The sequence below is a fragment of the Bombus pyrosoma genome, linkage group LG4 (assembly GCF_014825855.1).
Source record: "Bombus pyrosoma isolate SC7728 linkage group LG4, ASM1482585v1, whole genome shotgun sequence".
In the NCBI taxonomy this organism is placed as follows: domain Eukaryota; kingdom Metazoa; phylum Arthropoda; class Insecta; order Hymenoptera; family Apidae; genus Bombus; species Bombus pyrosoma.
Window position 1 is genome coordinate 5,921,047 of NC_057773.1, and position 14,313 is coordinate 5,935,359.

The 14,313-nt window shown below is 29.6% G+C and overlaps 3 protein-coding genes across 7 annotated transcripts; 1 reads left to right on the forward strand and 2 right to left on the reverse strand.

The window, feature by feature from the left end:
- Positions 1 to 2,207: 2,207 nt before the first annotated feature.
- Positions 2,208 to 5,262, reverse strand: LOC122566533. The gene is made up of 4 exons (XM_043723938.1): positions 5,119 to 5,262; positions 3,948 to 4,147; positions 2,633 to 2,776; positions 2,208 to 2,431 (listed from the first exon to the last, which is right to left on the reverse strand). The coding sequence occupies exons 1-4, from the start codon at positions 5,123 to 5,125 to the stop codon at positions 2,345 to 2,347; spliced, it is 438 nt and encodes a 145-aa protein (XP_043579873.1). The 5' UTR covers positions 5,126 to 5,262; the 3' UTR covers positions 2,208 to 2,344.
- A 276-nt stretch (positions 5,263 to 5,538) lies between these two features.
- On the reverse strand, positions 5,539 to 12,718 carry LOC122566531 (E3 ubiquitin-protein ligase listerin). The gene is made up of 22 exons (XM_043723931.1): positions 12,546 to 12,718; positions 12,056 to 12,265; positions 11,697 to 11,963; positions 11,496 to 11,611; positions 11,056 to 11,410; positions 10,799 to 10,983; positions 10,590 to 10,725; positions 9,822 to 10,508; positions 9,547 to 9,751; positions 9,102 to 9,453; positions 8,554 to 9,031; positions 8,354 to 8,469; positions 8,125 to 8,278; positions 7,893 to 8,053; positions 7,632 to 7,815; positions 7,375 to 7,549; positions 6,967 to 7,303; positions 6,757 to 6,903; positions 6,527 to 6,657; positions 6,046 to 6,449; positions 5,753 to 5,920; positions 5,539 to 5,678 (listed from the first exon to the last, which is right to left on the reverse strand). The coding sequence occupies exons 1-22, from the start codon at positions 12,588 to 12,590 to the stop codon at positions 5,619 to 5,621; spliced, it is 5,073 nt and encodes a 1,690-aa protein (XP_043579866.1). The 5' UTR covers positions 12,591 to 12,718; the 3' UTR covers positions 5,539 to 5,618.
- On the forward strand, positions 12,615 to 14,239 carry LOC122566532 (phosphatidylinositol-glycan biosynthesis class F protein). Of its 5 annotated transcripts, none has more exons than XM_043723936.1 (2): positions 12,615 to 12,707; positions 13,062 to 14,239. In XM_043723936.1, the coding sequence occupies exon 2, from the start codon at positions 13,080 to 13,082 to the stop codon at positions 13,776 to 13,778; it is 699 nt and encodes a 232-aa protein (XP_043579871.1). In that variant the 5' UTR covers positions 12,615 to 12,707; positions 13,062 to 13,079; the 3' UTR covers positions 13,779 to 14,239. The 5 variants fall into 5 exon arrangements, with proteins under 5 accessions (XP_043579871.1, XP_043579868.1, XP_043579870.1 ...); XM_043723933.1 differs by having other exon boundaries at positions 12,625 to 12,766; XM_043723935.1 differs by having other exon boundaries at positions 12,668 to 12,787.
- The last annotated feature ends 74 nt before the right edge of the window (positions 14,240 to 14,313 follow it).

The window sequence follows — 14,313 nt, forward strand, 5'->3', positions numbered from 1 at the left end:
TATTGCCTTAGGCAGGCAATCCTTCGTAAATCTCCTGACAAATGTCGAATAGTGACGCAACAATTAAAAAATTACTAATTAACTAAACGATAAATGTATTATATTTATTTTCGATAAAACTGACCTCAAATTTTGATATATTATTAGTCTTCTTTGAAAAACCATCCGCAAAGATGTGTTTCTCTTATCAATAATTAATAAAAAACAATTTTTTCCATAGATTAGGAAAAGAATTCAATCTTGAAAGAGTTAATTTTATCAACGATGAACGATTCAACGAATCAAAGATTCCTCTATCTCATAAAAATTTTCTTTTCAGAAAATACGCTTTTCGTCTATTTATCCTACTAACTGCTAGAAAGGATGTAAAGACGCCCTGTTATTCTGATCGTGGTCGAAGATACGCGTAAACATAGCGAGTACTGTTGAATGCGACTTCTCTCGATAGGGCAGTACCGAAGAGCCGTTTAAATGTAGCAATTTGTTGATAAAATAATCATATCTGGCCGTCTTGTCTTCTATGACTAGATCCTATTTCAGGCAGGGCCGTGTCCCAACCCTTCTGAGGCCATATAGGACGATAAATCAAAGATTGTATTAAGTAGGTATATACTCAACGACGACGATATGCACGCCGGACCTTTCTGGTCCCGTAATCACGTTTTGTTGGGCGACCAATTGCGACGAATTGGCAATTACGTTCCTTCGTTCCCGCGTTGCCCGATGGCCTCAAGATTTTTCTAGACCATCGAGCTTTCGTTGAAATTTGGTCATTGCCTTGATATCTCCATTCGCTAATGAATAAGTAGTTCACAAATATAAGTGACGATATCTCTTTTAGGAGGAAAACTGGATATACATGAACTCTAATAAAGACACGTCTATGATTCTAAATATTAAAATACATTACTATATGTGCTCATGAAAATCTGAAAATTTATCTAGTTTTCTAGACAAAAATGCATTTGTATCATTTTCCATTCAGCTTCATAGATATTCATTGAGTTTCACTATCAACACAATGATTTAGTATTCGCTATGATCTAATCCTTTTCTAATGGAGCATATATGTCCAATGAGTGTTTCTGATCTCCTTACTTTTAATTAATCTAATATACGTTATAATGCAGTCCGGTAGTTCTAATGTTCTAATATGTTCACGATATTTTTATTCATCCTACCGTTCATATGTTTCAAGTTTTTATTTCTACCTACAATTGGAGATTCCTTTATGAATTGCTAAATTACTCTAGAAATTTGTTTGGAGAGACAATGGTAGTTTGACAAAAGATTTTCTTTTATTTCAGCGTGACCTAGTCAATATCTATAAACCTATTCAAGCTATCGAGTCTTACATATCCGCATTTTGAAACTATCAGTCTAATTATTATCAATTTCTGCAAGGAAGAAAAATAGAAAAAGTTTAGATCGAAAGAGTTAAAATATGATATTCAAGGGATGTTTTATAGGAATTGTAGGGCTGAAAAACGTAAAAATGGCTCGTGGCAGGATTAAAGATGTAAGTTACGGCCCTGGCTCTTAAGTCGATCGTCATAACGCCGTCAAGTGAGTAATGCTCGTAATTCAAGCAATGCTATAAAATATTCGATTCAGAGTCGTAACAGACCCGTTGTTTTCGTGTTTCTCCGGCACGTCCGCTGACATCGCGCGCTTCATCTCGGAACAAACCGGCTCGATGATCGAGCGACCATCCGAAATCCGGTCATCTCGTTCTTTCCTTTCATCCTGCACGTTTAAGTCGGTTAATAAGAACGTCGGTTATTTAACGTAGATTAGTCTTTCTTGCAAAATTCTGTGTAAATTTGTAAAAGGATATAATTCTTTACTTAATTTTTTGGTGAAATGTAACTTTTAAATCAAAAGTTTAAATATATCATTAAAATTTATACAAAAATTGACTGAAATATATCTACATATAGTCTGTGTTAATATTATTATTCATCATTTCAACCAAATATTCTTGAATGCATAAAATCGTTCCATTAACAACACCAGAAGAGCTACATTTCCTAAATTTATTCCTAAAGATGATTAATATCTTTCGATAAGTCAGGATGAATTACTTTGCATTTAGATACGATATTTAATAAATAATTAGTGTCTTATCTTATCGACTACACTTCAGTTTTATAATATCTTTAAATTCGTGTGGTTTGGAAAAGAGAGATTTTACAGCAAGTCAAAGATTGAGAAAGAGAACAGGTAATAATTTATTTATTTTGAGAGATGATTAGTGCGTACAATTTCAATAAAAATGGCATATTAGTCATGTAAAGAATGCTATTCCCATTAATAATAACTGGCAACCTTAGTTTTATTATGCTCAATGAATTACGAGCACTTCGTAGTCTTTGAAAGACAGTTCCTCACCGTCGAAGGGGATGTATAAACATCCATGGCTAGGTTGAACCTGTAAGAAACAATATTTTCATTAATAATCTCATTTTTAAACGTTCTTTCAAATTCAAGGTATTTTGTTCTATTAGATCTAGCGTCATGTTTTTTCTTGTACTTTTTCTTTTCTATGTGACACTGATCAATCTTGATTAAGATCAATGTTACATTAGGAATATAAATTTTCTGTACGGTTATAGGAACAGTAAACTCCGACCTTGCCAACTGTTTGGGATCCATTATGGAGAACACGGCCAACATACAGAGGTTCTCCATCGGAGGTCTGTCCTGCGATCACCGCGTCGCCTGGGATTGCTCCGTTGGAGGAAAACTCCCATTCGAATTCTCCTTTGCACAAAACCTGCAGAAGATAAAAATAAATTGGCGATTAAGTTTATTAAAATCTTATCTGATCAATCTTTTTTCATGAGTCACTAAATACAATTGTTAAATTTAAATATCACATTGGAAACACAATAATTGAATGGTGTAAAAGTTCAGCTGATCAATTCTATTTTCCGGAAGTTTCTCAGTTATAAAATATCAAAATATACATAATTAATGTACATAATAATGTAATTTTTCAGTAATCGAATGATTAACTTCGATGGAGTTACCGTTTGACTTTTTTGCGACTCGATTATCTGAATACTTTGACAGTATTTTATATTTCTCCATAGATTGGATGATAATAAGCGATCTTAGGCGATTATTCAAAATAACTTCTTATCTGGAATGCAAAATATTTGATAAAGAGTTTGAATGATCTGTCATGATTCATGAGATGTTTTGCATTGCGCGGACAGACGAGTGAAAACGTAGGGTAGTAAGCCATTTAAATGAAAGAAAGATAATTACATGAGAAATGCAAGTAACGAATCGTTAGTTTTAGCTTTTCAAAATCCAAGGCAACCGCGTAATTCGTAATCGCACAAACTAGCTAAAGGATGATGCAGATCGTATAAACCGTATTCCAATCCCGTGCCGCAAAACGACTTCGCCTTGACACAAAATCTCGATTCCGTGTTTGTGTGTGTAAAGAGGTTGATTATATGGTTACACCGGATGATTAGGTTCGTCATTGGAAAAATGTGTTATTTATTAAAATCACTCGACCGAATTTCAGTTTCCAGCTGTTTTTAATTTCCTCCATTCGCTGACTCTCGGAATAAAAAGTTAAGATAGTTGAAGATAGCGGAAGATAGAAGAGAATGTAAAAGAAATAATTGTTAATATGCCATATTAATATATTTCTCGATTGAATTTCATATAAAGGATTATTTTAAAATATTAAGAATGTTTTTAATTTCATTAAAAAGTTTGGAAACTATAACAAGTTTCCTTGTCAACTTCAACTCATTTTGTTAATGCTTCTCGATGTTTTTCTAAAGATGATCACTGGAGATAAATTTATTTTCCGGAATTAATTTTAGTTTTCAGTCCTCTAAATTATTAGTGATTAATGAATGATCGTTTATAAAAGACTGAACGATTTGAATGTAACGATGCGTAGCATTTTGCATTTTACTTACTTCGAAATCATGTTTCTGGTGTTCTTCGCCATTGTGACAGACATAGGCGATATTTTTGTCGGGGATTACTTTCGCTGGAATCATGTCACCGTCGTGAAAAGCTCTGCCGACGTAGATGGTTGACCCATCTATGTCACGACCTCCGGTGACCGCGGTTTCCGGCAAACTTTGCCCTGCGCTTCGATTAATCCACCTATAGGCTTTGATGAAAGAAATTTTTTTAATTTACCAATAATTTTTCTTTATCAAATTTATATTCTTATCCATAATTATATTTTCTTTTGACTTGCATCGGTTGCGTAATAAAAAAATTATGTTTGCTTGTCGTAGCTATAAAGTTATCTTTTTCTTAAGTACTTAAATATGGCGTAGATAAGTTTAGAGTGAAAAGTTATATTATAAAATAGATAGGGGCGTGTAAATGACTGTAACCGTAATATGATTCATATACGATATTGCAGGCAATCGTCATTTCTCGATAAGACTTTCTAGAATTCAATTTTCCGAGTGATAAGAGAAGAACAAATAAAAGATGTCTGGCGCCCATACGTATAAATGAAAATAAAAATCTGAATATGAAAAAAAGAAAAGATAAATATCGGCATTTATAATGAAATTATTTTATTCTTCGTTATTTAATGTTCGGAATTTCTGAGTGAATATTTTTGTTACATGTAGACAATGAATGTAGTATTAGAATTTGGATATCTTTCAATTTATTGGCGATAAGTACAGGATTAGTAGGAGAGTTTAAATTTTTAATTTCCCAAATAGAGAATATGCTGTTGAAGATATACAAGGTATTTTATTTTTATCCCGCCAAACAGAGTCAGGATATTCTACAGTTAAAGATAAGAAAAAAATTTTATGTAAACATGAGGTAGTAAGTGCTTTGCTATTTGTATTTACAAGAGCTGACGACCATTTGAACAAGAACTTCAGTAAACATAACTAATCGATTGAATGCGAATCCGTTCACTTGTAATTTTAGTATTTTTGTTATAATTTCGTAATAAATTATTCACGAACCTATGTTCATATAACATCTTCTTATGTTTAATTATAAAATATACTGACAACATTTGGCGGGATAAACATGAAATACTCTGTATTGAAATACAATTATTGCCTATTAATGAAATGATTTGTATAAAGTTATAGTACAGCTTACCTGGCATCTTTGAACCTGATACTACTGAATTCTCCAAAAGAGTGATGCTTATCTTTTACCTACACCTGATTAAAAGCAGTTGTAATCTTATCACATTCTGTATTATTTGCATTCTCTTTAAACTGCATGAAACAGTTCTTTGCGGAAAATACCATAGATTGATCAATCATATCTTAGGTAGAAATTTCTTATCGATATTAAATAATTTTCGATGAAGTATTAAACATTTCATGTACACATTTTTATAATTTTAAATGACGTTCAATTGATTAATGAAGCACATTAAAAAGTATAGACAGCTTGATTTAATCGGAATCAACTTTTTGAATCATTTGCTGTAAATTTAAGCTTATTGGTTTTCTACATAATTTACATTGAGCAGAAAATTTATACAATGTTATACAATTGATTGACAATAGATCTTTTTCATTAATTTTATTATATACAGACTTATTTACTTAACAGAAGTACAAATTATTTTTTATAAATGATATAATAAATTAAAATATATTCCTACAAATTGGACATGTGGGCTTCTGACTTGTACTAAACCATTTATACTGAAAAACAAAGTGAATATTTCGGCATTAATCGTACGAAATTTTATTAAATATTAAGGATACTAAAAACTTACCAGGCATGCAGTATGAAATTTCTTGCGACATGTATGACAAGATAATTTTGGTATTTGATATGTATTTATATGAAAAATACTGAAACATATGCAACATTCTTCTACGCCAGCGAACTTCTTGTCTAAGTTTCTTTTCCATAATGTGAGCCCATCCCATACAGATCCATTCTATAAAAAGGAAACAAAATACAAATTTCCTTAATTGTTACATCCGATTTTAATTTAACTTAATTGTTTTATGCTTATAAACATTAATTAATTAATTTAATTGACTAATGTTGATAAATTATTACTTGATGTGTAAGAAATATGGACAATTGCATGTGACAATTCCTCCAATTCACTGTACCACCCGCGTGTTGTCCAGGTTCAACAGTAACTGGTCCCAATGGATGATTAGGTGACAATACAATATTAAGTTCCAATTTTGTATCATCCATTTGATACAAAGCTACCACTTCGCGGAATGTTGGATGTACCTTCACTTGCATGTTTTCGATGCTTTGTAATTTATTGTTGAGAAGTTCCTCTTGACAAAGCATAGGACTAACATAATGAGTTGTAATCTTATCCACGGCGGCACTGACTCTACTGTCAGCAGTACTCCACCATTGTCTCACTAACACTGGTAAATGTCTTAAACTATTTGTGTATAACCAACATACGATATGGTCAAGTCTCCATTCCGTCCAACTTTCTATGAGATATAAGTGAATAAATATTAAAACAAAAGTTATATGTAACAAAAGCAAAAGGCAATTTAAATATTAGTACCGAAAAAATCTAGAGATGGTTCGGTAGAAAAAATTTCCATTAATTTAGCACCTTTGTTCTTATTGTCTTGAAGCACTTCCACTGGCATTAATCGAAATATGTTATTTAATAAATTAGGAAAAAAATTATCCCTAAAACACATATATATAAGTATTGAAACCTTAATATTAATTAGAATTAATAAAATCTCTGAAAGTGAATCTTCAATTGAAAATAAGTAACATATTTACTTCAGTATCTCTGCATATTGATATAGTAAATCTCCATGAGCATTTGCACACATTTCTAGGATGATAGCCCACGATAATAAATATCCGACAGTATAAGTATAAGAATCTGTGTATGGTTGAATAGTACAACTCACAGTATCACATAATCTAGAAAAATATCATAAATTAAAAGTTTGTTTTCTGTGAATAAAAAAATAACTGAAAACTTACTTGAAATCCATTAGAATGATATTTACGATATTTTGCGTATTCTGAAGTACTTTTTCCATTTTTTTAATGTTCAGACTATTTATATCGAAATTTTCTAATTCAGCAGTATCTTTGTCTTGTTGCACAAGCTCTGGTACTGCGTGCTTTAATATATGATATGCTCCTAATTGTATACTAGCTATGGGAGACTGAAGCAATTTCAATGCCAGCTCAACAGTTGTTGTGAGTGGTATGTAACTTTTGAAAATTACATTTCCATCCACCATTTTTATAGCTTTTCCTAAGTGATCCAACAATAGGACAGGTTTCAAAGCTGTTGTTTTTTCATTGTACGAATCTGAAACACAAAATATAGTTATAAATTGTAAACAAAAAGTCAATGATTTAAAATTTAAATCATAAATATACCTGCATAAAGCATCCAACATTGAACAATTCCACTTTGTGCATCACCGACGAAAGCATTTCTCCATTCATCTAATATCTTTGGTGACATGACTTTTATTTTTTCCTGTTCATGCTTGTTAATTAAATCTTGCACTGCGTGATAAAGTTGACAAATGGCTACTATCATTGTAGATACCTGTAGATACCAATATAAATAAAAATAAGTCAAATTTATAATATACATTATTTTCAGACTATATAGATAATTAGATGCGCACCTTAAAATTATTAATATTTTGTTTTGAATTACTAACAGAAAGCGGCCACAGGACTATAGATATTAATATAAAATTCCAATGTTTATATGTTAATTTGGATGGAATTTTCTTTACGAGTTCTGTTGATAATCTTATAAGTTCCAAAGGTATATTTAATTTATCCCAGGAAATTTCAGAAATTTCACTGTAAAAGAAACATAACAGTATTATATATTTTTGATTTTTAGAAGTTTGATATTTATGATATAAAACACATGTTACCAATCATCTGGTAATGAAGGATTGTTTTCCACAATTCTACAGTACTTCGAAATATCTTCTTCTTTAATCAACATGGTTCTTGTCAGTATTAATTCAGAAACATTATCGTCTGTTTTCCATGTATACAAGATATTATCCAAACTTTCAAATTTGGATAGAATCTAAGATAAAATTTTCTGTTATTCTATGGAATTAAAAATTTTAAAAAGTTTTAAAATTAATAGTGCAATACCTGTAGCCTTTGAAGCATTATTTCTCCATTTAGAGAAAATATGTCATTACTTTTGTAACATTCAAATAATTCTTTAGGTTCTTTGGTGGGACATAATTCTGTACAACAAAAGTATATTATATATGATAACATACTTCCGTATTTCGAAAAATTCCTGCAAATACGATCAAAGTGAGTAATATTTTGTAAAATAATTCTCTTATTAAAAAGACTTATTCAAAATACATACATTGTTATATAATCACGAATTTCATTAAATGTATCTTCATTAATATATATCTGTAACTGTTTAAAACTATCTTGTACAGTCACTAAAGTTTTATTTACATTATCATAGCATTTGGTCTGAAAATAATTGTTCAGTGAAATATTAATTCCTTTCTTATTGAAATTAAGTGTTCCTATATTACAAGCTATGACTATACTTACAGATTTATAATGTTTGGAGTAAATTTCGCCCAAAATAATCGAATATATAACATTAATTAATAAATTTGTAGCTCCTGGTAAATTCAAATTGTGTATCAATAATTCTTCAGTACTGGATTCTTCTGATTTACATTTACTAATTGATCTCAAACATAGATTATTTAATAAATTTATATTAAACAATGCCCATTTTAAGCAACTCTCAGTATTATCCGTTATTGTATTACTGGTTAAATCAATAGACATACATTTCTGGTGAATTTGTATATTTTGATCAAGAGATGACACATGCAGTTCACCAGTTATTACTTCACCATATATGATTATCCCAGTTGTTTCAGCTATCCATGTTATGATATCAGAATCTGTTAAAAATGTTAAAATAATTTCTTCTGCATAGAAGATTCCACTATCAAGTATAGTTTCAAGAAAATCAACGGCTATGTCAACCAATATTTGTTTATCATATTCTTCATTTCTGGAACATAATGAAAATATCATAAAAAGTGGATTAAAATACTTTATAAATAATGAACATATTTTCTTACCGATTATATATCTTTTTCCACATAGAAGTCGCAAACATTTTAACCAAATTAATAAATTCAGATTGTGAAAGTTCTCGTATTGTTTTCAAAAGTTCTTTCGTCCATACATCTCGCATTGTATCTATCAGATAGTAGTCAGAATTATTACTGAAATAATTATGTGAACGTAATTCGAAAAGGGTTCCTAATATTTGTATTGCTCCTGCTGTTGTTCCCTTATGAGAGCATGCTAATGGAACAATACAGCAAATTAAATACGTGAAATCTAACAGACACATCTCATCTATTTCATAGAATGAATTGCAAAGTATAGATATAATTTCGTTGACCGCTTCTTCTTTTATTAGCAAATCTAAAAAAGAATATATATATATATATATATGTAATATTTATCTGTATTGTACTAACAAAATGCAATCAAATTAAATAAATATCAAGAACTTACTACCATCCTCTAGAGGTTCAAAAGATAACAATATAAGATTCTGATTTTTACTTGAATAATTGCTTGAAGCAATTTCCTTTGCTACTTCTATTAATATACTACTAATCTTAGATTGCGAACACCATTTCTGTACTATAACATCATTTCTATGTTTCTTAGATAAAGCGCACTGTATGACACTTTTTGTAGTTATAATATCATCAAACTGAAAGCAAATAAAATGTACAGTGATATATATTCTTTTAATAATACGTAAAACAATGTTTATCTTTTACCTCTATTAATGATTTTAAAATATCGTTTTTCTCAGAATCATCCATGTACTTCATAAGATTGAATATTAGTTCTATTATATGTTCAGTTTCTTTTGATCGTTCCAATAACCAATTTTGTAAAATTTCATTACAGAAATTAAGTAAATTAATTTGCGTTTTAAGAAAGTCGGATAGATTTTTAAAAAGTTCATCGCTTTCAAAATAAGTTATAAGCTTGTTTAGGTACGTGACATATTGTTTTTCACGTTTCCTAATAATGTGGTTAAAATATTTTATGCAAAGGGAACTGACAAACTTGTTAAGCTCAGCAACAAATTCAGTATCGGTATCATTTTCCACATTTTGTATTTGAAACTGAGTCGTTACATTCTCCTCTGGATTACAAAATTTCACTTGTAAATTTTTCCGACCCTGCTCAGGGGCTATCTTTAATATGTTTAGAAATTCTATTTGAGAATTATTTGTATCTGGAATATCAAATGTTTCGGATTTTTCGCTGGCATTTAAAAGCGAAGTGAACAATATATCAAGATTTCGCCAAAATTCTTGTATCAAACAAGAATAAAGTTTATAATCATCATTGTGCCGATTTTTACTCCAATATCGTATTAAATGAGTAATTTCACAAAAAAATATTTGTTTCATTGGACTATTTTCTTTCAAACACATTTCTAATGATGGTATGAGCTGAAATAATTAATCAATTAGTTTTAAATATTCCTTTTGTAGAAATCATCATGGTAGTACATAAGTGGATAAAATAAAAACCTGTTCTATGAGCAGAGCATTACATAAGTTTCGATTATTAACATTTGAAAATACTGTATAACGCAAACATTCGACGAACGATGTCGTCACCGCAAGCATCTCAGAACGGCTCATTTGTACACTTTTAACGGAAAATCTGGAAAAAAATTAATGAATGCTGCATAATTTAATACAATTAAGACACTTAATTCAACTGATTAATTAAATACCCTTGTCGCATATGGTTGAAGAAAGATATATACAAGTAATGAGGATCAACATTTAGTTTTGGAAATTGACTAATAAAGGGTAATAAATTCGGATAAACAATACTAGCGCAACATTGTCCACTTCGTAAAACACGCCATAATGCCGGTAATACTAGTTTCTCAATATTTACTACAGTGTACCAGTCCTAAAAAGATAATATATCATTTAATATTGTAATCTCATGATGTCAGAAACAGTATAGATAATAATCATTTACCTCTATTTTATTTATAGTACTAAGCATAGATTCCCATACAGCCGTCAACAGTGCAGGTTCTGTTTCATCAAGATTATTCATGATAGTTGTTACAGTTCTTTTTTTTTCATTTTGCAGTAATAGATTAGCATTATCAATCATTGATGTTAGTACACTAAAGAAAGCTGTTTTGACTGGGACAGAATCATTTTTAGCTAGCTTCCAAAATTTGTTGCTGTTTATAATTTTATTATGAATATCAATCATATCCTCAATTTTTTGGATAGGAACTTTCTTCAAATAAACACTGTATCCATATAAACTAGATATTAGCACACTCTGATATTTTAATTCCATTTCCTCTGTAGTAAGGTTCCTAATAATAAATTGTAACATAATAAGTCTCATAATCTACATCTCTTACATTTCTTAAAAAATATATATTCGTATAAGAAACATACTTTTGTATAGATAGAGTCTGGGCACTATGAACAGTAATATTATCACAGATATAAGTCAAGATTTCATGTTGACAATGTACAATGGCATCAACAACTTTTTTTGGTGGAAACGTATCCTATATGTAAAAAATATTCACATTAAAGTAGATATTAATTTTGGTAGTTTCAAGTTTTTATTATTAATAAATTATAGTCACTTACATTAAATGAATTACTAGCAGCAGATGCAGCTGGAGGATATGTATCATATTGAGAAGTGAACCAAGCTCCAGCTAGCTGTTTCAAATACATTGCTATACCCCTGCCTACGCGTTTTACAACAGCTGCGTGTGCTAATTGTACAGTTTCTCTTACTCTGTGTTCTATATCAATTGCTAAGGCACAATACAATCGTGGCCAGAATGGTAACATTCCTTCCACAGCTGACATTTCTGAATCTCTACACATAATAGCAAATTCTTTTAATGCCTGAAAAATATCAAAAATAAAAATTTTTAGTCTCAATATCATTTTTGTAAATAATAGATAATAGATAATAATAGATAATAATTGTTTATTACCTTGCATTTTGTTGTTGAATCTTTCTTATTCATTTTTTTTAATACTATTTGAAAATTGCTATCAACATTGTTCATTTCAACCTCATTTGTATTGCAAAGTGCTAAACCTGGTAATATAGGTACGTATCCTCCATCCTTTACAGCTGAGAAACCAACAAAATTTGGTATCGAAGTGCCCAGAAGTTCTGCACTTCTGCTGCTATTTGATGGCTATAAATGATAAATAACAATAATATTGAAATATTTGTAATAATGATTCAAAATTTTCATTGGCAGATTACATCAAAGAATATAAAAAATTTTGATACAATGATTAAAATTAAATAACTATTTCAAAAAGATATGACTTTATACAATTGTTATTACTATATAATTTTTTTATAGAAATATAATAATTTTGGATTAAGAAAAATTGTTATAATAATAAAACTTAACCTATAAAATTTTTGTACAAAATTAATCTTTTCAATTAATATAAATTTTCCCTTACTTTTACATTGTTTTTAGTTCGTTGCGCTTGTTTGTTCTTCCCCATGATAATTACAAGAACAACAAGAAACAAGAAATATTGTGACTACACATAAATTTTGAGCGTTCACTTTCGTACTAGTCTAACGTTTGGAACAGCTGATCTATTAATACTTGTGTATATGTGAATATATTTTTTTTTATTGTGATATACTTTTTTCCATTCAATTAAAAGCTGAAATTGTGCGTAATTTTTATTTATTTGTACGTCTTAATAATATTATTTTATTAAAAGATAATATGTATGAAAATCTCGTTAGATCTTTTAAAAGATTTAAAAAGATCTAACAAAATATAATGATATATTTATATATGGTATATTATTATATATTTTATATATAGTATATCTAGTATTGTATCGAATATTAAATTAGGAAGGATTATTTTATATTGTATCAAGTAAACAGTAATTACTAAATATACTTAAAATATTTTGAAAATTTTTTTAGAATGAATACATTTCAATTTTCTATTACAGGTTAGGAAAATAAGGGAGATGAGTGTTGGAAACAAATTGAGTCAAAGGTTGCTATTGTCATATTGTTCATTTACTTGCATTTACTTCCCTGGCATTCTGATATTACTTAAGTTAAATGATAATTTGTATAATGTGGGAAAGTATAAATTCATTCCAGTACTATTGATTCTGCTTTTTGCAGAAGTAATCAAATTGATGTTTCCCATGTTTCACTCTGAAACTACGCTTATAACAAAAACTGAATTAAGGACATCTTCAAGAGCTAGAAGAACTTGGTTTAGATATCTAAAAGAAATTTTCAAATTTCTGTTAGCTGGTTTCTTTTTATCCATTGTATATTACATTGTAATCATATTGTTTGGTGCACCAGTATTCATGCATCACGAAGAAACTACTATGCTCACTGCCACATTGATTACACTTACATTTGTTCCTGCAAGTTTGCATTTAGGAGTGGATGGTGCACTAGAAATAATAACAGGAGCACAATCACAGAAAGGCAATGTTCTAGTAGATGCTATAAAGACAAACATTCAAGCTACTCTTTTAGGCACATGGTTGGGTGCTATTGTGATCCCACTAGACTGGGATCGACCATGGCAAGCTTGGCCAATTCCATGTGTTTTAGGTGCTCTCCTTGGCTATACAGTTGCACATTTTATTACACTTGTAAAAACATTACCTATGTTGGCATTAGATAAGAAAGTTCACAGATAAATGTTAGTGATTGTGCAAATAAATAAAATTGAAAGTGATAAATTCCAATTGATAAATGTAACATTTTGTACATGGAATAATTTATTTCAACATTGAGACGTGTTTATAATTAATTAATCTCTTCTGTATTATCGTAGTTTTGAAGCAACTTGGAACTACTGAAGAGTGATTGTGCATTTTGAATGATATGCAATGAAAAATTTTTTAGTCTTTACTAATGGCACTAAAATTATTTGCTACTTTGTACAATACAATATGAAAGATAAACATGTTAAGAGGATATTTATAAATCTATGTACAAGTTGTAGAAACAGCTAAACAGAATAAAAATTGTACCATATAAAGTGGGCTTTATCTCCGATAGAAGTCACATTAGGTCAAATTATATAATGTTTCTGATGTAATAATTTGATAATGTTTGAGATTAAAATGTTGCCAGAATAAAATTTTGTTAATAAAAATTGTTATATACTTTTTACTGAAATATTGTGTTCAATAAATTACATAAATAAAAATTTTGCTAAATACTATCTTT